The 26,981-nt window shown below is 41.4% G+C and overlaps 1 protein-coding gene across 1 annotated transcript in view; it reads left to right on the forward strand.

The window, feature by feature from the left end:
• hira (histone cell cycle regulator a) overlaps positions 1–22,107 on the forward strand; it is a 76,050-nt gene extending 53,943 nt beyond the window's left edge. The window contains exons 18-25 of the mRNA XM_078421223.1: positions 133–281; positions 4,568–4,729; positions 5,704–5,762; positions 10,759–10,864; positions 16,639–16,761; positions 17,434–17,597; positions 17,852–17,940; positions 21,227–22,107. Coding sequence (XP_078277349.1) covers positions 133–281; positions 4,568–4,729; positions 5,704–5,762; positions 10,759–10,864; positions 16,639–16,761; positions 17,434–17,597; positions 17,852–17,940; positions 21,227–21,343 — 969 coding nt within the window. The 3' untranslated portion in view covers positions 21,344–22,107. The remainder of the gene's footprint in view (positions 1–132; positions 282–4,567; positions 4,730–5,703; positions 5,763–10,758; positions 10,865–16,638; positions 16,762–17,433; positions 17,598–17,851; positions 17,941–21,226) is intronic.
• The last annotated feature ends 4,874 nt before the right edge of the window (positions 22,108–26,981 follow it).

Genomic DNA, 26,981 nt, shown 5'->3' on the forward strand with positions numbered 1-26,981 from the left:
TTACAAAATTCAAATGGGGGAATGATAGATTTATTTAGAAAAATGTTTACGGTGATATAAAACATGAGCTGAGAGAATTTAATTCAATTTTCTATGTGTATAAAGTAAGTTTTATACTTTACTGAACTCCAGGTGAGCACTGAGCCAGCCATGTACATAGAGGTGGAAAATGAAGTTCCAACAGTAACGGGGTGGAAACTCAGCCGGCTAAAGTGCATGACAGAAGGCAAAGAATGGGACACACTACTAACCAGTCGAATCCTCACTGCTGCTGGAAGCTGGTGAGTGTGAGCTCATTGGGAAAGTCCAGTGGTGAGAAATCTGAGAGTTGATTTAGAGAACTGGCTCTGGGGAAGACTGAATGACTGTGCACCACTGATCTTGTCAACCATTCATTTTGTTCCTGGAACTTATGAAGGGGAATATTTCATACTTATTTGTAGTTCTGCTTAAAGCAGTTAACCTTTTAGTTTTTATGGTGGAGATGCTTGCAATCTGTAGCCAGGCTGTTAAGACTTGCAGTGCAGCAGCCTCGTATCTGTGAGGTTTGTGTGCCATTAATGATACCTTAATTTTCATATGATTTGATAATCAAGTAATGTGCAAAGTTATTGTCACAGTCTCGTTTCATGGAAGCTGTTGATATTATGAAATGTTGGTGTTATCATAGTTGTAGCGTAATATGTGAAAATTTTAAGTTATATAGTTTGTGTTTAATTAATGAGACTGTTAGCATGTTCTGAATTTTGGTTTACAAAGGTACTTAAGTTTTTGCTTTGTCCGTATGATTGGTGCTGGGTGGTGGCAATGCATTGTGGGAGAATCAGTAACCCCTCCCAACTTGGGGATAACGCAAAGGGAAAAATAAACCTTGATGTTTTAACATTTTTAGGGCTTTTTGCAGTCTGATGATAAACATCCTTACAACTATGAATTTGTTCAAGACGGTTCCAAGTGAACCTAACATGGGACAACTCTTCAAAGGTGTCACAAAATGCTGGAGTAACTCAGCAGGTCAGGCAGCATCGAGGAGAGAGGGAATGGGTGATGTTTCGGGTCGAGACCCTTCGTCAGACTGAAGAAGGGTCTCGACCCAAAACATCACCCATTCCCTCTCTCCTAGATGATGCCTGACCTGCTGAGTTACTCCAGCATTTTGTGATACCTTCGATTTGTACCAGCATCTGCAGTTATTTTCCTACACTATGGGACAACTCTTTACTGTTGTGTAGGTCGTTTGTTCTTGCTGTAGAGGCTTGGCAAAAAGTGAAATGAAACTTGAAACACTGGGAGAGTTCCAAAGGGTGACTGTTATGAGATGCAGCTGGTCTGCGTTCTCACTTGCTCCATGCTTTATTTGGCAAATGTTTCAGGTTAAGATGCGTTTAAACAAAGCTGTGTGCCATATGAGGAAAAATGATGTCAACTCATTTAATGAAGGAAGATGAAGGGTATTTTTGATGCAAAGATCATCCAATGTCCTCTGATGGGCAGCTTGCCAATACCACGGACACAGGGACAATTAATTGAATAGCATTCCATTGTGCTCTAAGATTCTAGAATAAGTAGTTACGTTGGTGTGATTTATTCATGCATGTGATTTTTACTGTTTACACTGACCCTTTGAGCTTCAAGCAGAAGAATTTCTGAAGGAAAATTTTGTCTACTGAATAGGGATTCTAAGAAGTGAAATGAGTTTCAAAGAAGTTTCCTCAGCAACTGGAATGTTCTTCAAAAACTTTGAGTTAAATATTTTTATACAGAATGGTCTTACTTGGAGACTACAGATGCACTGATCACTCCTGTGACAGTCCATTATACAACAGAATTATTATATCTAAATTTAGTGTTCTCACTTTTGCTTTTTAGCCCTCTTTCAACAATGATGTTCTGTGAGAAATATTGCAGTCGCTCTTTTGAACTCTATCCTCAATTCATGTAAATGGGAAAATAATGATAAGGCAAGTTAGTTACCTAAACCCAAATGAAGAAAACCTGGAAGAACAGAAATTATTCTGCATATTAAAAATATACTTGGTAGTTTAGTGCATAGGTCTCAGGCTGGAGTGATTCTGTTGTGAGGTACAAATCCTGAACCTTTGGAGTTTGGCCTCCATAATACATAAAGCTGCTGACAGAAGCCTCATGCATGATGTGCTATGTTGGTATATGTGTATGTTGTTATGTGTAAAGGGCCTGTCCCAGTTAGGTGATTTTAAGGCGACTGCCGGCGACTGGGCTGCCGCCAAACGTTCGCTGGGGTGTCGCGGGCATGATCGTGAGGAGTCTTCAATGAATCATAGCGGATCTTGGCATGTCGCGGAAAAATTTTGCCTGCTAGAAATTTCTCGGCGACAATTGGCTTGTCGCCAGGTATCTTAGCTCATTGCGGGTGCTGTCGCATGCTGTCCCCAGGTTTGCTAGGTTGTCACAGATGCATTTAAAAGCATGTAATATTAAATTAAGAAAAGGCATTTGAAGATACCAGAAGTTAGTTTTGTTTGACCAATTTATTTACCGTCAAGACATTTGACAGATAGATTGGAAGCGAATGTTTTACGGTCAAGTAAGCGTGGGAATTTTGCGATGTTTCCGAAGACTGTGTAATCTCTTAGCCAGGTGCTAGTTTCACAAAAAAAGTAACTTGTGTCGACCTGACTTGGCATTGTCGTGGTCATTGTCGTAGGGTAAAAGAAAATTTCGGCGATCTGCTACGACTTTGACAGTCGCCGGCAGTCGCCTTAAAATTCGCGTAACTGGGACAGGCCCTTAAAATAGGAATATTTCAACTAATTGTTGGCTTGTAATTTTGGACAGAAGCAATAGGACTTTTTTAATTCGTCAATTCGAAAATGGTTTGCTTTTCATGTTGTATTTTGTGTGAAGAGTTCAGAATTTGCTGTAAATGCCAGTCTCTCAATTCATTTCCATGAGATCCAACTTCCCATGCAGATAACCAATGTAATTTTGTGCGCTCATATTCCTGTGGCTCCTGTATTTGGAATTGGGTTGAGAACACTGTTCAGATATTCCTGAATTGAAAACTACCGATGATTTTAAAAAAAATGTTTGGGTTTTCATACTGAATGCTTTCTCAACTTGTTCCCCCCACCATCAAATATTTATGAATGTGCACCCTTCAATGACGACCCTTCAGTTTATGCACTGCCACAAATAGCACAACTTAAATTAGGCAGTCATAGAATCATACAGCATGGAAACAGGCCATTTGGCTGAACTTGCCCATGCTGTCCAAGTTGTCTCATCTACACGAGCCCCAGTTGCCCATTTTTGACCTAAATACCACTAAACATTTCCTATCTATGTCTAAAGTCTCTTAAATATTGTTATGGTAACTGCCTCAACTTCCTCCTCTGGCAGCTGGTTCCATATACAAACCGCTCTGTGTGTGGAAAAACTTGCCCCACAGGTTACTATTAAATCTTACACCTCTCGCTTTAACCCATGTCTTCTGATTCCCCTGTTCTGTATGTCTATCCTATTTATTCCCCTCATGATCTTGTACATCTCTAGGATCATTCCTCATCCTCCTGAGCTCCAACGAATAAAGTCCTAGCCTGCCCAACCTAACTCAGGCCCTCAAGTGCTGGCAACCTCGTCATAAATCATGCACTCTTTCTAGCTTAATAACATCTATTGTTGTTAAACAGCATTTATTGCCCATCCCTAACTGTCTTCAAGAAGATTGTAATGAATTGCAATATATCCTACTGGTGAGGATACCACTCAACTACTCTAAGAGCAATGATGAATGAATAGCAATATATGTCTAAGTAAGGATGGTTGACTTGGACTGGAACCTACAAGTGTTGATGGTGATTGCGTGCTTGTGAATCGTTTGCCATCGACAAGGAAGTGGGGAGTTGGTGTAAGGTGCTGGTTGATGGACAGTATGGGAGAGAGATGTAAATGAAATTAGTTAACTGCATCATGCTGACAGCTTGGTGGATTCAGTGGGCCAAAGGACCTGTTTCTGTTCAGTATTGGTCTATGTCTCAATGCTGTTGGTGTATTCTAGATGAGTAAATGACACACATAGCCACCATGGTGTGATGGTGGTAGAGACAATAATTGTGTCGGCTGATGGATAGCTCCAAGTCAAGTGGCCTGTTCTGTCCTGCAATTAGTTGAGTTTCCTGAACACATTCCCTCCAAGGCAAATATATATTTCCTTAATGTTATATTTGGTATTCTCTACTTGCTCTTTGCAGTTCATTGGTCTCGGATTTCTCCTGATCATCCATTAATCCAAATATAAATATTGATCTTGTCATCCCTTGTAATTTGTTTTTAGTTAATTTGTTTTTATCTCTTTCATTCTATTTTGCTGCTTTCCATTTTTCATTTTATCTGCTGTTTCCTCTTCCACATCAAGCCATGGTTCCTCTCCCTGGGCACTGAGTAGTTAATTTGCCTTTTCCCTCCTACCTAAATCTGCCCCATCACAGTTGCCAGTCTGTGTTTCTGGGAATTTGTTGCTGTGGATGTTTTCACTAACTGTTGCAGTCCCAGGCGCATCCTAATCCATCTCTTTTTTTTTTTGCAGTGAACTTGTCAGTGTTGCCTGCGAGGAGCGGATGGTGTCTGTGTTTTCAGCAAATGGACGACGGTTGCTGCCAGCCATTCTCCTTCAATCGCCCATCTCCACGTTACATTGTGCAAGTCACTTTGTGATGGCGTTAATGGCTACTGCCACACTCTCTGTCTGGTAAGTGCATGGCCCTGGGGAAAAACCACAGGGAAAATGCCCATCAAGATGGGTTACACCTGGGGTACGAGACAGTGTGGGAGTGTGATGTGTGTGGAAATAGTCAATTGCATTGTGTTGACAGTTTGCCAGTGGGTCTTTAGAGAACCACTGATTTGCAGTAGTGACTGCAGTATCGAATACCAGACTCCCTGCCGTTGTACTGCAGTGCGAAAGTCAGGAATATGCTGGAGCTTAAGATGCATGCATATCGAATCTCATGCTCTGCTGCTGCATTTTCTGTTGACTGAAGGGCAATTCGTAAATTGCTTAGCCTAGAGTTTGGAAAAACCTCATCTGACTTTCAGCTGTACGGCATGCATGAAAGGCACAACTAAGAGGAGGCATTCATTTCAATGGTGCTGTAGATCTTGACTGGAAGGGTATGTTTGGGTAATGTTTTTTTTAATATCTTTTTCTTAATGTGTGTATATTTATGATACCAACTTTTCAATGGTGTTGAAATAAAATTCTATTTTTTAATTTATCAAATATTTTTCATGTTATTAGTTTCATTTTAAGTTTTTCAAATGTCTTGGATTTGAACAATTTGGATTATTGAGGGTGACCTTCCGTTTCAAGCACATGTATAATTTTTACAGACATAAATTGATTTTGCCTTCTATTTTTCAATAGAGAATGAAGCTTTTTAAATAGACGAGTAAAGATCAGACGTTGATGGAGAGTAGAATCTCTTAAAGGTGATTGGAATAATTTATGGGTGGAAAAAAGATGAGAAAGCAACAATGTATCCAAAGATGTGAAATCGTTAAAGGAAAAATATTGTTGGCAAGACTTTGCTGTTTTGAATTGGAACAGCTTTAAGCATTAATCTGATGGCTACAGATCTGAAAAAGGTTTCTGCTTATCAATTCGGTCAGCAGTGAATGCAAACTGGGGACATAATTGTATTACCTGTTTCCTTGTTCTTCCAGGGATGCAAAGAAACAGACTGTGTTGGTCAAGGATGAATCTCTAATCACTATATTATCAGGTATTGGACTTCAGCTGTGAGGCTGCAAACAAAATGTACTAACTGCAAAAGTGGGTGTGAATAGAATCATACTCATAGAGATTACTCTTCGGTAGACACAAAATGCTGGAGTAACTCAGCGGGACAGGCAGCATCTTGTTTCCTTCACATCGAGATTACTCTCATTGGTTCGCTAATAAATTACTGTTTCCCATGACTGTCCAAATTTTGTAAAGCATTTATATTCTCCTCACAACTAGCACAGTTCACGTTATTGTTCTCCTTTTGGTTTATTAAATTTTATATCAGATTGAAACAGATATTTGGAAGTTAATGGGGAATTTCTGGTCTGGAACTGCACTTGCGCAGTAAAAAGCAGAGGTGAACACAAGCTACTCTTAAGAGTTCAAGATATTTTTCTTGAACTGCACCCATATAGTTCTCTAAGCTAATGCAAAATGGCAGCTCATTAGGAACAAGGCTGAACTGTATGGCCCACCTTCTCCTCTGCATTTTTTTGCAGATTTGCTGTTAATTCTCTGTATTTTTAGCACCCGTAAAGTAAGTGCTTTCATTCTTCATTTACTTTTGTCCTAATGGGTAGACAGCCTTAATCATTCACAAGAATGATAACAATATATTAATTTTATGTTGTGGTTTCAAAATTAAAGAATATCAAAGGAAAGGAAACGGATGTTGAACCAGGAAGGGAGCATTTAGGAAAATGAAACACTGCAATGGATGGGTTGGAATAAGTTTTTTAAAATAGGGAGGTTCAAATACTGTGAAGTTTAGAGCAGAAGTTGGAGAGTGTAGAAAAGGCAGATGGCAAACAAAAAGGAATGTGATTGTAAAATGCCAGGCTCAGGGAAGCAGGCTTAATGTGAAATATTGGCAGAGACAAGTCCCGGGGGGGAGGAGGCTTTGTTCTGAGACATAAATCCATGGATTTCTTTAATATTAATGTTCTCGAGGGTTGTGAATAAACCTTAGGTTAGCAGGATCATTGTTGGGCATAAAGGGCCAAATGTGGGAGAGAATGCATGTGCCAGTATCGGGGGCACGTAATTTATAAGGGAATAGTTGAAGTAGACACGTCTGGAGATGATATAATTACCTGCATTAGGGTTCAGCAACATTTAAAACGTAGGGACGTGTGGGTAATATTGCAGAAGTGGGTGTTATTTGTTGTAGAAAATGTATAAAATATTGAGCCATTCAGTGTCATATTTACTAATTGAAATGTGGCCCTTTTTGCAATGAGCTATAAAGGCTGTAATCATGAGATTTGTTTATGTCTGCTATTTGGGTCTCCTATAAACATCTCTATCATTTTATAATTTAAAGAGACGGATTGACAAAAATAACACATTTATAATTTGGCACAAGTGACCTATTTCCCCATTTATTCGGTTTCAAATGCCATCTTGGAGTACTGCATTCTCACAACCTTTGCGTGAATGAATTTACTGTTGAGCTTTTATGAATTTGTTACCACATTTTAAAATAGTACTGTTGTGGATGGGATACTGATCAATGTTCATGGTATTGGATGATGTTAAATTTGTTCAATGTTATTGAAGTTGCATTTATCCGGGCCATTTCAGTGTTCCCTCAGACTTGTGACTGTGACTTGTAGACAGTGAAAAAGCTTTTGGGTGTTTGGTGAATCACTCACCAGACAACATTCAACTCCTGATCTGCTCTCGTCACCACTGTATGATCATGGCTGATCCAGTTTATTCTTTTATAAGAAAATAACTGCAGATGCTGGTACAAATCGAAGGTATTTATTCACAAAATGCTGGAGTAACTCAGCAGGTCAGGCAGCATCTCGGGAGATGCAGTCTGAAGAAGGGTCTCGATCCGAAACGTCGCCCATTCCTTCTCTCCCGAGATGCTGCCTGACCTGCTGAGTTACTCCAGCATTTTGTGAATAAATACCTTCAGTTTATTCTTTTGGTTGGTGATGACTCCCAGGATGTTGATTCGGTCGGGCTGGGGGAGAACGGTGGGGGGATATCTTGAAAATGGCAGTATTCAAAAGATAGAAATGCATCTTTTTCTTTGCCATGGAATGCTTTTTTAAATTATTATTTAATCTTTAACAATTTCTCTACATTTCTAAGCACGGTTGTAATATGCAAACATTGAGCCATTGAACGTTCCCTGAGCTGTTTTGTCAGCTGCACCTGGATGTACTGAAACCTGAGTAGGGACTTGAGCGAACTAAAATAAAAAGTTTACACTTAATGTTTTGTCACAACAGTCTTGGTTCTTTTTGCCTTTTCCTGTACATCTGTTTCCTTGGAGTTAAATTAGCTTGAGATAAACAAACACTTCCTCTTCCATCTGTTAAACTAACGTCATGGTTAATCAACAGGCGTGTGAATTATGAAATGCCATTATTCTGAACTCAAATTTTCTTCTCTACCTTCATGTCACATAGCTCACCATTCAATTTTTTATTTACCTGGCATATCTAAATGAAGCTTCCCAACCATTGGAGTTTAATTAAAGAAGAGAAAATTCTAGTGGTGCAATGAATAGGAATTCTGATTAGTGTCCCAATCAATAATTATTTATGTGGACATCTAGTCTTGTTCTACTTCAGTTACTTGAGAAATGAATTTCCACTTGAAACTTACAACTTGCCAAACAGCACATCGAGTCATTCTTGGTGCGAAGCTTGTATTAACTATTCAGATTCGTGGATTATTTTCCTTGGAGCAAATGAGGCTAAAGGGGAATTTATTAGAATCTAGATTTATGCAGGTTATTGAAGAGAATAAGGAGTCACGAGAGACTGCAGATCTTGAGCACAAAACAAACTGCTGGTGTAAATCAGTGGGTCAGTCGGCTTCTGGAGAGAAAAATGGATTGATGATGTTCTGCAGCGGGACCCTTCTTCAGATCCAATCTGGAGAAGGATTTTAGAAAAAGGAGTAGGTATTTCTTGTGGCAGATTGTACATAAAATGAATGAACGAGGGAAGATGAACAATTTTATTTGATCAAATAGTAATGATCTAAGTACATTTTTGGAAGAATGGTGGAAACAGATTCGACATTAACTTCCAAAAAGCATGTGGGTATACTTTGAAAATGTAGTAGAACTGAGAAAGAGTGGAAAAAATGGGACTAATTCCATAGGTCTTTCCGAAATGCAGCACGGGTGTAAAGGGGCAAATGCTATGAAATTTAGTTATAGTAACTAGTTGAATACAGTGTTGGAGTCATACAGTGTGGAAACAGGCCCTTCAACCCAACTTGCCCATACCGACCAACATGTCCCATCTACATTAGTCCCACTTGCCTGCGTTTGGCACATATCACTCTAAACCCGTCCTATTCGTGTACCTGTATAATTGCTTCTTAAACGTTGAAATAGTCCCTGCCTCAACTACCTCCTTCAGCAGCTTGTTCCGTATACCCACCACCCTTTGTATGAAAAGGTTACCCCTCAGATTCCGATAAAATCTTTCCCCCTTCACCTTAAACCTTTGCCCTCTGGTTCTTAATTCCACTACGCTGGGCAAAAGACTCTGCATCTACCCAATCTATTTCTCTCATGATTGTATACACCCCTATGAGATCACCCCTCATCCTCCTGCACTCCAGGGAATAGAGTCCCAGCCTGCCTAACCTCTCCCTATAGCTCAGACCCACAAATCCTCGCAACATCCTTGTAAATCTTCTCTGCATCCTTTCCAACTTAACAACATCTTTCCTACAACATGGTGTCTAGAACTGAACACAATACTCCAAATGCAGCCTCACCAACAGCTTGTATAACTGCAACAAGACCTTTCAGCTTCTATATTCAATACTGTGACTGATGAAGGCCAATGTGCCAAAAGCCTTTTTGACCACCCCATCTTCCTGTGATGTCTCCATCAAGGAACTATGTAACCTGCACACCTCGATCTCTCTGTTCTGCAACACTTCCCAGAGGCCGACCATTCACTGTGTAGGACCTGCCCATATTAGACTTTCCAAAATCCAACATCTCACATTTCTCTGTTTTAAATTCCATCAACCATTCCTCAGTCCACATGGCCAACGTATTGAGATCCTGCTGCAATTTTGATAGCCATTTTCTGATGGTTCATTGTTGTTTTCCAAATACAAACCTTTTTATCCGCAGCTCATTTTTAACTTCTTCATAAAACGGTTCATTGGGTTTGAGTTCTTAGAGTTGCCTTTTGTTAGCCAAAATAGGATTGTATCCAAACTAAGACTCTTTCTGTTAAAGTGAAGCTACTTTGTCGACATTTGATGCATGCAGCTGGAGAAAATTGGTGCAAGGCAATTGTGTATGAATTTGAACTTTTGTGTACTGTGTGCTGCACTGGCTAAACACAGGCACTCCCTGACTTATGCTGTAGGTGCCTTAAGTAAACTCACACTTGCAAAAGCAATCCTTTAAGCCCACCACTTTATTTCTGTGTCACACATCTTGGTACTCTCAGTAACAGTGCACTACTGCGCATGCAGTCGTTTCCGCAAGCCATTCAGCTGAACTCGTGGATGCTCCCACTGATACCACACTGTATGAATAGTAAATTACACATGTGTAATAGTACTTCTGTTTCCGACCAGCGTAACATCTGACTACGCAACCCTGGCGTTAGTCGGGGTGCGTCTGTAAACTGGGTTCCATTTAAAACCATTGCTGTTACAGTGCAAAATTATTAAATCCCATGTAACATTTGACACAAAATGCTGTATTACACAGTCCATTGCAATGAATAATTTATCAGGTGGCTACATTACAGAATAAACTGTAAACCCAGACAAAGGTGCCACATTGAGCTTTGTCCAGCTGGATTTAAGGGTCCATGGTAATCCTTTTCTAGGATGTCGTGTTGCAGAAGACATTGTTTTCCCAGACCCTTAAAAGAGTTGCCCCTGTATTATGTGTTAAGGAATATGGTGCAGTCCCTGACACTGCAAGCTGAATAACGTGAAGTAATCTGTCGACTAAACTTTAAGATACTATTGCATTTTGTTCACAGGTAACGATACCACTATAACCCAATCGCTGCTCACACATCATGGTGTTCCGGTGGTCACTTTGTCTAATGGCAAGTCATACTGCTTCAATACATCCCTTTGCACATGGTAAGAAATGAATGTTTTATTGGTTGAATAGAGAGCCTTGTCTAAAACAATAAAAAAGGGGAAAGTTGTTTTTTAATTAGAAGAAAAAATAATTGAAGGACAGGAGAGAGGAGTTGGCATGTGTTTTATGTCAGTAAAGGAAAAGCTTCTTTTCTCTTTTGTAAAACCTTTCCATAGTGACCTTTAATCACCATTCCCAATACACCAACACAACATTGCATCTGCACTCGTTCCAACCTCGTATGGGCGTGACAAGGGTCTCCATTCTACTCGTGTTGAATGGGCCAACATACGCATAAATGCTATTCCTCGACACCATCATTCATGACTTTGACGTGACTATTGTGGTTTACCCCAATTGCAATCCATCCTCCTCTCAGAAAATAGAACAGTACAACACAGAAACAGGCCATTCAGCCTACAATATCAATGTATTGAATGAATGAATGAATGAATGAATGAATGAATGAATGAATGAATGAATGAATAAGTTTAGTGGCCAAGTATGTGCATATGCAAGGAATGTGCCTTGGCAATATCAACATGATGCCAAGTTAAAGTAATCTCTATCTGCAGGTAATCCATCTCCTTCCATTCCCTGCATATCTATGCCTATCTGAAAGCCTCTTAAACTCCAACATCATATCTGCCTCCACAACCACCCTTGGCAGTGCATTCCAGGCACCCACCACTCTCACTATTAAAAAATTTGCTCCGTACAATTCATTTAAACTTTGCCCCTCTCAGGCTTTGACATTTCCACCCTTGGGGAAAAAAGGTTCTGTCTGTCTATCCACCTGATCGATGCCTCTAATAATTTTATAAACTTATATCAGATTTTCTCTCCATCTCTGATGCTTGAGAGAAAACAATCCAAGTATGCCTTTATAGCTAACACATGATTCAATACTTGAGCTCATACATTGATTCAATTAATGTCCCCAAATTCATGAATTCCAAAGTTCCAAACTCTCTGATTGAATATGTTTCTCATTTCAGTCATGTGATTGACGGTAAGAGGTGCACAGAACAAGTATGTATCCTTAGAAAGATTGAAGTCAACTGGTTTTCTATTTTGAAGTCTGATAGTGTCCCCCGTCCTTTCCTGATGACTCTGGTGAGCCGGGCATTAAAACAACCTCTGCATTTGTTTTAACTAAGGCAGCTGAACTTCAAACTCAGTTCATCATCTAATCTTCTTTTTCCTTAACACATTGCTGGCCTTTACTTTTTCTTCTAATACCTTGAGACCTATATTTGTGCCATTTGTTAGCTCCAGATATTCACACTTAAGTACTGTCTGTACTCATTTTTCAGACTAGAGACTAAGGTCTATTCCAAACCCACTGACTCCCACATTTATTTTCACTGCACTTTCTGCCTCTTGCGAAGAGGCTATCCCCTGCTCTCAATTCCTCCATCTCTGCCGCATCGGCTCCCAAGATAAGGCTTTCCATTCTAGGACATCCAAAATATCCTTTTTCTTTAGTAAACATGGTTTCCCCCCCCCGCTGCCATATTTGGATCCTTCACCCGAGTCTCTGCTGTGTCCCATAGTTCTACCCTTGCTCCCAATGGGCCTCTCTATTCCCCCCCCCCAATTGGAAGAGGGAGGAAATTCCCCTAGTCCTCGCCATTCACCTCACCAGCCTCCGTATCCAACACATCATCCTCTGACATTTCTGACAGAGAGTTGTGAATCTGTGGAATTCTCTGCCACAGAAGGCAGTGGAGACCAATTCACTGGATGTTTTCAAGAGAGAGTTAGATATAGCTCTTGGGGCTAACAGAATCGAGGGACATAGGGAAAAAGCAGGAACGGGGTACTGATTTTGGATGATCAACCATGATCATATTGAATGGCGGTGCTGGCTCGAAGGGCAGAATAGCCTACTCCTGCTCCTATTTTCTATGTTTCACCACCGGTCACATCTTCCCATCTACATCTGTTTCCACCTTCCACAGAGACTGCTCGCCCCTGCAAAGGGTTCACTCATCCCTTACCACCCAAAACCACCCGCTCCCCCAGGTACTTAACCCTGCAACCGCATTAAATGTAACAACTGTTCCTATACCACCTTCCTCACCTCCATCCAGGGACCCCAGCAGTCCTTCCAGGTGAGACAGAGGTTCACGTGCCCGTCCTCTAACCTCATCTGCTGCATCCTCTGTTCCCAATGAGGCCTCCTACACATTATTGAGACCAAGCGTAGACTCAATAACTGTTTCACTGAACACTTGCGCTTTGACACCCAAGGCTTACGAGAATTCCAGGTTGCTAACCATTTTAACTCCCCTTACCATTTCCATACTGACCTTTCTGTCCTGGGCTGCTTTCATTGCCAGACTGAACCGCATGCAAATTGGAGAAATCGTCCCTCATATTCCACTTGGGTAGCTTCAACTCAACAGTATGAACATTGAATTCTGCACCTCGAACAAACCCTCCCCCCTGCTGTGCCCCACCTGGACCCACAGCTATTTGTCCTCTCCCTGTCCTCCTCCCTCTTTACCTACACCTTTACCTACATTATTTCCTCTGGGTTCACAACTCTTGCATGCCTTTGTCCAACCATCTACCTGTCAAATACCCCCCTCGCCTGTGTTCACCTATTACCTGCTACTCTATGTCCTGCCATTCCTCTCTTCCAGCTTTCTTTCATCTCCCCCCAATCTGTCTGAAGAAGGGTCTCAACCTGACCCACGTGGTCACAGGGAGAACATACAAACTTCGTACAGACAACACCCATAGTCAGGGTCGAACCCTAGTCCTTGGCGCTGTAAGGCAGCAACTCTACCCCTGTGCCTCCCAGTAGCTTGATGCAATACCATTTGGTTCTGGACCTATTGTGGCTAGCAAACTAAGTGAATTATTCAATGCCACCTTCTTTGAAAGGTTTAACCAGGTGTTGGCTACTATCATGAAAGAAAGTGAGATAATGGAGGGGATGCAATGCTGCATTTCCTGGAAAATAGGAGTCCAAGGTTTACAAGACTTTGTACTAATAGCTGAGAGGAGAGGATTAATTATGCATCAACTTGTTTGTGTAGATGTTCATTGCTCGCAAAGAGGCATAATTTGAGGCAGGGATATGGAGTTGATGCCCAAAACACCCGATTCCGACTCTGACTCCTTGATTTCTTGTGTATCTGACTCCGACTTCGACTCCAGCAGCACCAATATTGCTCCGACTCCACGACTCCAACTCCATAGCCCTGATTTGAGGATCAGTGCCAAAATATGAAGGGAGATGTTGGAAAAATGAACAATAAAAGATTATTGGAAGATGGAATCATTACCACAAAGGGCAATTAAGGTCATATCAATCTGAGCACTTGGGAATGAGGTAAACAATGAAGGGATACAATTTGTTGGGAAATAGCAGGAAATGAGATTAGTGTAGAAAGCAGTCATTCTTTGGAGAGATCTAGTGTGATGTGCTGAATCAATACTCCCTTGCTGTGCAGTAATTTCAACAATCATCAGATTAATAATTAAGGATGAGGGGATTGCCATTAAATGCACAGCATTGACAAGTTATTTTTGGTTAACTGAGTTCCATTATTCTGTTATTGAAATATTGCACTCTATGCTTAAGATGGTGAGTGCAGCATTTCTTGATATAAGTTACTGAACAGAAAAAAGTTGCGCTCTAACTTGCAGAAGTTGTTTTAGGGTAGGTGATGATGAAGGATTAATGTTGGGACCCATCATCTTCGAATTAACACAATCTAGTCATCCATAAGAAGGTCATTGCTGCAGTGATCATGGCCATTGTGGCTGTGGTGATTCTGACTAGGAACTAAACACTTAATTTCACCACATTGCTTTTCGCAATGCTATTCGTTCTTTCCAAATATATATTTGCTTCTCTTTAAATTTTGGTTTGGATTTGGAGACTCAAAGCTGGTTGATGCAACCTGTCTCTCAGAGACTCTGAAACCTTGATGGACAGACTGGTCCTAGTCGATTCATAGGAAGCTCCTGTCTTTTGGCATCAATGCAAGTTTCCTTTGTCAGAATGCTTTGCACTACAGCTCTTTATTGTGCAACTCTCTTAAGCACAAAGTTTAACTTTGTGCAATGTCTCAAAATGGTTGGAATAAGTTTTACTTAAAGCTTTTTGAAACATTATTTTCTTACTTGCCCTGTTCACCTCAAAAGGCAGCTTTCTTGTGGGTCTGAAGATGAACAAACCTAAAAAATATGCAACTGATACCAGTTAGCTGCTTTGACTAACTGGGGAGTTGCTTGTACTTTCAAATAGATCAAACTCAGTAGTTGTACAGTTCATAAATAGTGCTCTGGGGTGTGTTTTTGATCAGATGTAGATATTTTGTGTGCTTGGGATTTCCCCTTGGTATAAACAATCTATTTTGTGGGCAGCACACTGGTGCTGTTTGTAAAGATAATAAACCGTCCTTTCAGATATGTTTCTGTGCATTGGACACCCACAGGGGAAGAACCAGCAGTCGCTGGGGCTGCATGACACGCATGCTGGGCAGGTGCACATCCACACCATAGCTTCTTACAAAATTATCCACTTTGGAACCCTGTTGAATTATATCATGCAAATATATTGAACCGTGCCTTTTTCTGTTTGATATCTGTTATGATTAAGTGATTTGGCAGTTATAAAGTATTAACATTTGAGAATAGCCCTGGTTGTTTTTCTCCACTGTGACCAATGTCGTAATTGGAGCATCAATGTAATAGTTATATTTTGTTGAAAGTACAGAGGGAAGAATCTGTTAAAACAAACTTGCAGTGCAAGCATCTGGTAACCATTGTGAATTGTTAGCCAGTATATAAACCTGAAATGGAGCTAGCCCATATATCTGATCGGTGAAGGTTAAGGGAACAGATTATTCTTTATATAATTTGGCACTCATTTCCCAGTATCTTTAAGTATGTGTTGTGTGTGTTTTGTCCAAACTGAGTTATTATTTATGTCTCTGGATCACTACCAAACATCACGAGAACAGAAAGAGCAGATAAATTGGACTCTGTGCTTAATCAGAAATAACCATGGAAATTCCTATTCAGCCCCCATTCTCCCTTCCCGGAAAATACCATTTATTCCAGTACTAAGCTTTAAAGGATGCAATAAACTTCCCAACACCCTTTTCTTTGATAAGCTTTCAAGACATTCATGCATCCTGACGCTACAACCCATTTGGGGATATATGTATTGGGGCAGAGACACACGTAGCCCAGTAACTTTTACAGCCCCCCTTTATCATCACAAAAGAATAAGATAGACAGACGCCTATCTCTGTAATCACCAATAGTCTGACACCTGCAAGTGACTTTCCACAAACCTTTGTAAATATGAGAGGAGTAGATTGGGTAGACGCACAGCGTCTCTTGCCCAGAGTTGGGGAATTGAGAACCGGAGAACATAGTTTAAGGGTGAGGGGGCATAGATTTAATAGGAACCTGAGGGGTAACCTTTTCACGCAAAAGGTGGTATGGAACGAGCTGCCGGAGGAGATAGTTCAAACATGTACCATCGCAAGAAACACTTGGACAGGTGCGTGGATAGCACAGGTTTAGAGGGATGTTGGCCAAATGCAGGCAGGTGGAATTAGTGTAGATGGGACGTGTTGGTCGATGTGGGCAAGTTGGGCCGAAGGGCCTGTTTCCATGTTATAAGAATCTCTGACTATATAAATGATCTGACACCAGAGAGAGATGATGCGGGTAGTCTAGTAAAAATTGATTTGTGTCAACCTGTTCAGGGCTTTTACCTCACGGTTTCTTTATTTTCCAGGAATTTGATCTCGGATAAGCAAGATTCTCTGGTTCAGTGTGCGGATTATCGCAGCTGTTTAACTTCCCAGGAGGCCATGTTGTGTTCTGGTCCCTTAGCTACAGTGCAGGGATGTGGAATAAAGTAAGTAATAGTGTTGCCGATCTATCCACCGGTAGGATAAAGGCACATTCTTCATGGTTTGAATTAGGCATTAGATTTTTGGAGGTTGTTGATCTTGAAACACTTCTGCCATATGATTTCTCCAACATTCCTCATAGTTCACTCCATTGATTGGAACTGCTTTCTCTGTTTGATATATATGACTGTTCCAAATCCCACAGTTTACCTCAGCTTACAAAGGGATCAGGCACGTCAGCAAGTTGTTCAATAGGATAGCAAAGAACATTACATAGGTGGTGCAGAGTTGTTATTTTGTATATCCATCTAAAAATGTTCAGGATGCATTTACATTGAGTGCCATTGGTCTGTTCTTGCTGGATATGGATGAAAAGGCAGCTGCAGCCTGTGCTCAGTCCTGAACACTTTATTCAACTTATAATGGGAATGTGAAACTTGCTACCACTGGAGTCATTGATGCGTATAATATTAGCCGATGCTGAGAAATTTAGACTAATAAAAAAATATATGCTGATGTGTTAGGGTGTGGTGGGGGATGCTTGCGTAAACACTAACCTAGACGGGTCAGTTTCTGTGGAGTAAAATCTTTGTGATATTATGTATTGGCTGCAGTTCAGTTTATGGCTGTGTGTTTCCATTGCTGGTCTGCTGAATAATCTCTGCTGCATCTTCCAGTGCTGGACGCCAGGCTGCTAGGCTCTCCTCGATGCCCCATGTTTTACAACGAGGGACCACACTGGCATATCTTGAGAATCAAGTTGCAGCTGCAATGACGCTAAAATCCAGCCAGGAATATCGCCACTGGCTTCTCATCTACACCCGCTATTTAGTAAATGAAGGTGGGGAATTGCTCTTAGTTTTGATTTTATGGTGTGAATCACATGCATGTCCCAAAATCGTACGGACTTGTAGGTTAATTGGCCTTTGTAAATTGCTGCTAGTGTGGGAGCAGATGCGAAAGTGGGATAAACATAGATCAGGTGTGTGAACAGGTGATCGAATATCAATGTTTACTCAGTGGGCTGAAGGGCCAGTTTTCATCCTGTATCTTCAGTCCATCAATCACTCCACTGACTGTTGTTTCTATTTGCAGGATTTGAGCCACGTTTGAGAGAACTTTGCAAAGATTTGCTCGGCCCGGTTCACAACTCTTCCAGTAGCCAGTGGGAATCAACTGTCCTGGTAGGCAGCTTCTCTTTGTATAAAAAGATTGAATGAAACATATTTAAAAATGTGTTGAAATCAGCAGCTGGAAGCAACTGAAGTTAGTCCTTCAAGCACAAATTATCAATGCACAATAACAACATAAACCTGATGGGACAAATAATGCTCAGCTGTTTTAAACAGATTATCCAACATAATATCAGTGCCTTACTGAGCGACAGATGATGTACAAGACCATGGGGAGCTCCCGCCCCCGGCTTTGCCTTCTGACAATGACTGTCAGTGAATTCCAGAAAGGAGGTCCCTCGCCTCCTACCACCCGAGGCATAGCAGCTATTCAGACCTCACTGCCTCACGTGAAGGAGGAGCTCAAGGCTTGTGAGATTGGCCTGCTCCTTTCAGCTCAGTTAGGTGTATGTGGGCATGGGTGGCAGACCCAGTTTAGTATGTTCTGGCCAAATGTACTGTAATTTGGTTGTAGTTCATCTCTACTGGGTTTGGAATATGACCAAGCACTATTTTTCTATTTGATTTGTATGTTTTCAGAAGTGCTTTGAGAAGTCTTCTGGATTTTATTATGTTTTGGTTTGTTAGCAAATACAAACATGCTACAATACAAGGGATCAGAAAACATTCATACTAATGTTAAAACCCATCCGCCCTCTGCACTAATACTGAGTTAACTGAACGTAGATAGTTTATCCTCTGTTACAAGTTATCTTGTTGAGGATAAAAAAGAACAAAACATCAGTCTCTGCAACCCAGCTGGACAAATGTATAGTCATTGAGGCCAAGTCTGAAATATCTTGAGTGTCTTTCTTTGTATTTTGAAGTTTTAAAAGCATCCCAATTTCCAGTTGTTCCTTTCCTTGAAAACAATTTGTTCCACTTAACTTTAGTAAGTTCCTGTCTAATACCATCAAAGTTGGCCTTTCCCCAATCAAGAATTTGCACTTGTGGGCTCGCCATGTGTCTACCAATAACTATTTAAAAGCTAATTGAACAGTGGTCGCTGGTCCCAAAGGCACGTCCATAGACACTTCAATCACTTACCTTTTCCAATTTCCGAAGTGTAGATCGAGCTTTGACCTCTTCCGTGAAGAACCCTCTCCATATTGCCTGAGGAAACTTTCCTGAATACGTTTGACAAATTCTACTGTGTCTAAGCCCTTGCCACTATGACGGTCCCAATCTACACTGGGAAAGTCAAAATGCCCTGTGATGCCAACCCCATTAGTCTTGCAGCTGCTTGCAATCTCCTGGCATATTTGTTTTTCTAATTCCCATTCACTATTTGAAGGCATATAGAACACTCCTAACAATGTGATCAACCCCTTTGTATTTCTCAGTTCCACCCATTTAGCCTCTGGATGAACCATCAATAATGTCACCTTGGACTACTGCACTGACATTCTCCTTAATCAATAAAACAACACTCCCTCCTATTTAACCCCACCTCCATCTGTCCTGTAGTACCTGTACTCTGGAACATTAAGCGGCCAGTCCAACCCCTCTCTTAACCAGGTTTCTGTCACGGCTACAAAGTCCCAGTCACACATACTATCAAATGCAATTCAATCCAACGGTCCTTCCCCTGTCCCTTCTGTGTTCCTGCCTATCCTGTCCATTGAACTTTCATTCATCACCTTCCATATCTACTTCCAGCCGCTCACCTGTCCAGGCCTGCATCGGATTTGCCCCCCCCCCCCCCCCCCCCCCCCCCTGCCAATCTAGTTTAAACCCACCTGAGTAGCAATAGCAAACCTGCCTGTCAGGATTTTCCTTCCCGTCCAGTTCAGGTGCATTCTGTCCCTTGCTACAGGTCACCATTGTTCCATTTATGTATGGAAATACACAATGCGCTGGAGTAACCTGGCACACTCGGGCTTCCCTGGAGAACATGAATAGATGCCATTTCAGGTCTAGACCTTTTCAGACTGATTGCAGCGGTGGAGTGAACGCAAGTGAGAAGAGTGGAAGTGCATAACAAAGCATGGCAGGTCATAGGTAAACACCGGCGAGGGGGTGAGGTGTTTGACAGGCAGATGGTTGAACAAAGGCCATTGTTGAATACAGAAGGTGTGAAACAAAAAGGATCAGAGTTACAAATTATGAAGCTGAAAGATTGACAAGGTGTGAATTGTTTAGGAATGTCGTAGACCCCAGCGATCATTTTACCGAACAATTCTGCTTGGTCTGCCAAGGCCTGCGGGAAATCCCGGTTGCTAATCATTCGAACTCCGGTTTCCATTTCCATACTGTTCTTTCTGTCCTGGGCCGCCTCCATTGCCAGAGTGATGCCACTTGCAAACGAGGAACAGCACCTAATATTCCACTTGGGTAGCTTCCAACCCAATGGTATAAACATTGAGTTCTAAAAACATTAAGTAACCTCTACAAAACCCACCCCATCCTCTCTTCCATCTCTTCCCCACCCTCCCCTCAGCCCTGGCTGACCTTTCACCTATCTCTCCCCTCCCCTCCCCTCCCCTTCAACTTACATTACTAAACAATTTGAGCCTTGTCAATCCTCGAGCTTCACAATTTATAACATGCCAATCCTTTTGTCTCACACCTTGTGTGCCTTCATCTCCGGCCTTTGTCCAACCATCTACCATTAAAAAAAACCCTCACGCTTGTGTTCACCTATGCTGTGCCGTGCTTATCCTGCCTCTTCACTCTTCTGGCTTTCTTCCCCCCCCCCCCCCCAAAGAAGGGCTTGAGCCGAAGCGTCACCCATTCCTTCTCTCCAGAGATGCTGCCTGTCCCGCTGAATTACTCCTGCATTTTGTGTCTATCTTTGGTTTAAACCAGTGTCTGCAGTTCCTTCCCACACTATTAATTGCTACTGCTGTATTGATAAGTGGCAGAATCTGGGAGGAATTGACGAGATTGTGAGGAGAGTAAAACAGAAGTGGTGCAGGATTGGAGTAAATGGTGCTTGATGTTGGCATAGTGGGCCAAAAGGGCCTATTTCCCCAAGTTTATTGCTCTGTTACCAGGATAGTCAAATAAACATGATGCTATTTTGGACTGGTTTTGCTGCACTGTTAGGCTAAGAGATTGGGTTCTACAACCTGCGATGTAGATGAAGGACTATATGCCGCACATGGCTATGCTGGTACAAGTGGGAGTATTGGCACCAGAAAATGTAAAACCTTCACACCTTAATCGTCTTAATTCTAGGGAGTACAAGCTTAGTGCGTCAAATGTAATCCTTTAATTGTTTCAGGACTTTCCTCATTCCTGTGGTGCAAAAATCTATATTGCTGTAGTTACTAAAACCTCCTTATTCCCTTGCTAGGGCCTTCGGAAGAGGGAGCTACTGAAGGAGATGCTTCCGGTTATTGGCCAGAACCTCCGATTCCAGAGACTTTTCACGGAGTATCAGGACCAGCTGGATCTTCTGAGGGACAAGTAGTACTCTGAGCAGATGTTTGACAAAGATCTGACCGCAAACGCACTCTGGGAGATTTGCTGTGGCCGGCTGGTGACGCCCACCTGGGAGAGATGGACTTTTGAAGGTTTGGGTCTTAATCTGGGAGATGAGTCCGCATTCAGCGACACCAGGCTAGCCCACTACAGTGGATGACATGCTCGCAGAAACAGCGCGACCGACGGTGCTGGTCTAAATGCGCCACTTCACAACAAGTGGCCGTGCAGTGCACAGGAGAGATGATATGCAACTGTACTGCAGGACGTCGGTGAGCAGGGAGCCAGTACAACACCCAGAGAATGGTTGCAAGCGACCAAGGTTTAACATCTCTATCCATTGTGTGATGAGCACTGGCCGCATTACTTGCCAGATAGTGACTTTGCAGACCTTGCTCATTTTATAAACTTTCAAGTCCAATGCTGTACAACACTCAGAAGTTTACTGCCTGTTCCCTGCCTTGGAGAGGGAAGGACAACACAATTGAAAGCTGTCAGTCTTCAAACCTTCTTGGTTAGAGGATGAACTGCTGAGTTCAGAATTTTCATGGTGTGGTTTTCTGTTTGCCTGATGTGCTAAATTACACATTTGTTTAAAGTATGTCCTTGTTACATGTGTGAATGGGGAGAAAAGAATTCTAATGAGCCACCATGGGCATGGCAGAGATGTACAGAAACCTAATTTGCCCTTTGGTACCTTTTAACTTTATACAGGCAAATTTTTCGTCTTTTTGTATAAAATAAAGATAGAATATCGCATCCCTGTTTCTCCCTTCTCGATATGAAGTTTCTCTTGATTTGCAGGTATGTCAGGCACTGATCAGTCTGAAGAAGGGGCTCGACCCAAAACGTCACCCATTCCTTCTCTCCAGAGATGCTGCCTGTCCCGCTGAGTTACACCAGCATTATGTGTCTACCTGTCAGGCACTGAGAATGTGCTTTCCGATGGTGAGGACCCACTGGCAGCAGCAAGCAACTCAATCCTTGATTTGGACAAGCAGAGCAGATTGTTCCAACTGGCTTGTAAAATGACAGCAACTGATGCTTACAAATTTACCGTCACTGTGAAACACTCTGCAGGGAGCCCAGGATGTTGAAGATTGCCTTCATTTTGCATTAATGGGCTTGCAGCCCAAGTTTGAAACCACTAATGCCTGAAGGCTTTCTTTGGCTGTGCTAAATGTGGTATCAAAGTGGGAACTTTGACCCTGAGGATTAGTGTGGTATTCTGACCACCTTTTTTCACTTTGGACAATAAAAAGAGACGCCCTTGGGCTGAACAACTGCCCACTTCCTGTAGGTCCATGTGATCACGTCAGTTTTCCTCATCATTTTTTACTTCACTAAGTCTCGTGATAAGGAACTCAAATATACTTAGTATAAATTGGGTACCTATAAAATTAAGCATTACTTTTTCCCAAATACAGTCAACGCTCCTATTAGTGCTACAAATTATAGTCAGAGATTTGGTATAAGCACCCCTGTTTATTTCTGAAATATCTGGAAAAAAAATTCTTGATAACTTGCCACCAACAGAGAAAAGGAGGGAGTGGGACTGAGACACACATAATAACTGGCCTCAAGTCCTTAGTCTGAGGAGGGAAACATTTGGGCTTCTTCCCCTGTTGAGAGCTCATCAGTGTTTACCGATGATTCAGTACAGAGTTGGATATGACTACGGAATGAGTAGAGAATAGGTCCTGGACGTAGGACATGAGCACCCGAGGAGTCCGAGCATATTACTGGAAAATCTGAAACCTGTACACAACCAGGTGATGACACGTGCCAGACCAGTTGAATGGAAAAGTAAAATTACATTTATATAGCTCTTTCACAACCTCTGTTCTTTACGACCAGTGAGCTGCTTCCAAAGTTGACCAATGTTGAAGGCAGGTAATATCCTGCAGACAGGTACAGCAAGATCCCACCAAGTAATGAGATGATGACTGGAAAATGTGTTTTAGTAATGTTCGTTGAGAGTAAAATTGCTCCTGACATCAGGAATAATTTCTATGTTCTTCCCCAGATAGTGTAATGAGGTGTTTTACAAGGACCCGAGAACACTGATGAGCCCTGATTTAACATCTCATCCAAAGGTCAGCAATGGTGCTGATGTGACTGGCCTGCTGTCAGTGAGATGCTGATACATGCATGGAGCTATCTACTTTGAATTTCTTTTTGTAAGCTTTATTTTGGGTTAATCTTATTGTATGCAGATGAAATATCTGCAGTTCCATTGTCTACAGCCTACTCTGAATAAAGGGACTCTGAGGTTCTAATGTTTACACAAATCAGGTACCCTCGTCCTCCCATCCTTGCATGTGAAAAAAAGGCAAGTTAGGATCAATAGGTCTGATAAGAGGATTGTGAAGTTAGTTTGAGAAAAGAATATGGCCAGATAATTCTGTTCAACAGCTGGTGGCTCTCAAGATCCTGAGGGCCAAATACCGGCAAATCTGACAGTATGCTCTTTCGCTGGAGATGGTTTTCCACTGGGGTGATCAGGCGTAGGAACAATGAGCACATTGACATCCATGCATTGCATCTGTACCTTGCTTTGTGGGGAAAGGTGAGTGCTTTACTCGTGTTACTTTAACAATTTTTAATCTGTTGGTGTTTTAATGTACTTTTTTAAAATTTTAATTGGAACTGAAATCCATCTGAATTGCATTAAATATCTCCTTCAGTGATCTTTAAAATTTGCCTTTTACAAATTTAAGCAGCTGGAGGGCTGTGAAGCTTTTGCTGCACTGTCTGAGAGCGACTTGTATTGCAAAGTCTGCTCTGTAATGCTGGGCTCTTGTCAGATGAGGGCAGCACAGTGCCGCCGCGAGTAAATCTGCTCAAAACTGCGGCGACCAGGTTCAGTCCTGTGCTGGCTGCTGCCTGCGAGCAATATGCATATTCTCCAAAGACCTGCGGGTAATCGGTGGTAGAGAGGAAGGTGGGGGTTGGTGGCTGCCAGTAAATCAACCAGGCAGCAGAATCCAGTCAAATAAAACTTTACATTATTTAGGAGTGACAACATTCTGGTGAATCATCAACCTGAAATGTTAACTGTGCTGAAAATCTTTTAAAAGCTTCAGATGGCCGAACTCTAAAATAAAACAAAAATACTGTAAATACTCTGCAGGTCAATAGGAAGAGAAACAGAGTTAACATTTCAGATGTGAGACCTTTATCCTTCATGTTTCTGACAAAGACTTGGAATGGGCCAATGATTAAATCGCCCACTTCAATGCATTACAACTAGAACACTTAGTATTTTCGTATTTTTATATGCACCATGGTGCATCTCAAATTATGTACCATGGCTGATTTGTAAAAGTAGGTATACAGAAACCATCAAGAAAAGTCGATGGGTGTTATTTCTGGCACTCCAACCACTAGATGGCAGCAATTGTTCAGTTTTTGGTTGGCTTTCTGATGTGCCAGCAGATGTGTGACTTTCAGTTCCTCATTTTGCCATATCAAGACTAAACATAGATTACTTTAAAATGTAATCTACCATCTTTAGATAAATTCATACTGCTTTGACATTTACTATCCAATGTATCATGTTTATGTGTGTCCTCATAACATTCAGAAAGGGGATAGAATGATCTGTAAGTATATTCACTACCTTCAAAGGCTTATCAAATACTGACGCAGGAATAACTGTGAATAGATACAAACTGAAGCTTGTCCCAATAATCTCAAGCTTCGGATATCCCTATTCTGCCAACAAATCATTTTTCCTCCTTGCCAAGTTCCAAAATGTCAACCTTAGCAAGGCTAACGTCAAAGCTAACGGAATCAAGGGGTGTGGGGAAAAAGCAGGAACTCTGCCAATGAAGGAAGCCGAGGCCAGAAAGGGCATTATAGGAATGGGAAGAGGGGTTAAAATCGTTAGCAACTGAGAGATCCAGCGGGCCTTGTTGGACCTAGCAGAAGTGTTGGCGAAACGATTGTCGAGTCTACGCTTGGTCTTGCCGATGTAAAAGAGGCCACATCTGGAACACTGGATGCAGTAGATGAAGTGCACATGAACCTGTGTCCCACAAGGACAGTCTAGAGCAGGTCAATGAATACAGTACATGAAATTAGAAGAAAAACAGTGAACCACTACTTGTTGCAATGGAGATGCTTAGATGCATTGGCACAATCATTTTTGGTGTTAATAAAGTTAAAAATGGATTGCACTTATTACAAAGGAATTATGTCTTATTCAGGGCTGATTTGAAATTTTAAAGCTATCATTGTAAACAGTTCTGGCCGCTTGTTCTAATAGTCCCTCTGGGAGGCTTGGCGTCATTGTTTGCCTGCTAACACTCCACTGAAACTTAACTTGATATTTTATTGAATGGAAGGCACAATATAAACACGGCACTTGTGATGTTATCCTTTAGCCAGTTGTGTTTTCAAAAGCAGAAAGTAATTTAATCATTGCAGAGATATCAATATTGTGGGTGATTAATTGCTTACTTTTCAACTTTAAAGACGGAAGCGTAGTTCAAGTTGAAGCTAACAATAAATCATGTGGATGAAGTGACGGAAATTTAGCAGTAAGAACAAGAAATAAGTTTGTTAATGCTATACGATGTCGGGTGATGTTAGGGAAGCCGTAAATATGAAACTTTCTTTCCCAAATAATATATTTATGTATTTATGGATGGGGTGTAATAAATAAATAGAGCGAATTGGAAGCTCTAATGCAGGTTAAATAAATACTCCAAAGACGTACAGGGTTGTAGGCTAATTGGCTTGGTATATGTAAAATTGTCCGTAGTGTGTGTAGGATAGCGTTAATATGCGGAGATCGCTGGTTGACGCGGACCAGATGGGCCGAAGGGCTTGTTTCCGCACTGTATCTCTAAACTGAAGTGATATAGAAGCTATTACTGAGAAAGTTATAACTTGGTCATATTTGGGAGTTAATTTTGCAGTTTATCAGATTGGGAAACTGCACCAGTAGGATGGGTGGCCTGATGTTGTTGAGTATTAATAAGGAAAAATGTAAGTAATCGAAAGTATTGCAGCCATCCGCATAGAATTGAAGATATGATACAAAGGCAAGTTTATTTATATAGCACATTTCATACAACAATGGCAATTCAAAGTGATTTACACATAGCATAAAAATATAGAACAAGGAGAAAAGGTAGGAAAATACAAATAATGAGTAATAGGATAAATAAATAATAGTTATAAGTAAGATTAATAGAATAATGGGGGATCATGACAGAAGCCTCCTCAGAGATGTGTAAAGGGATGCAACAAAGTGCTCCATTTATCCTTGATCATCATTGCTGGTTTTGATTTGTCCTTTTGCAGAACTTTCATCTACTTTTTCTATGTACCTTTTCATATCTCTCCTTTCCCCCTCCCCTGACTCTCAGTCTGAAGAAGGATTTTGACCCGAAACATCACCGATTCTTTTATTCAGCGATGCTGCAAAACCCACTGAGATATTCCAGATTTTTGTGTCTATCAGCAAAAATAAAACTTTTAAAAGGAGACTTTGATTTTACATATAGCAGGAAAAACAGAATACTTTGAGTCAGGAAGCTAATAAATTGGTGCACATTTAAGCCAGCTTTCTGCAGCAGCCTTTTCTGGAGGACAGACCATGATTTGTGAGTATTAGG

This window comes from Rhinoraja longicauda, chromosome 25 (genome assembly GCF_053455715.1).
Source record: "Rhinoraja longicauda isolate Sanriku21f chromosome 25, sRhiLon1.1, whole genome shotgun sequence".
In the NCBI taxonomy this organism is placed as follows: domain Eukaryota; kingdom Metazoa; phylum Chordata; class Chondrichthyes; order Rajiformes; family Arhynchobatidae; genus Rhinoraja; species Rhinoraja longicauda.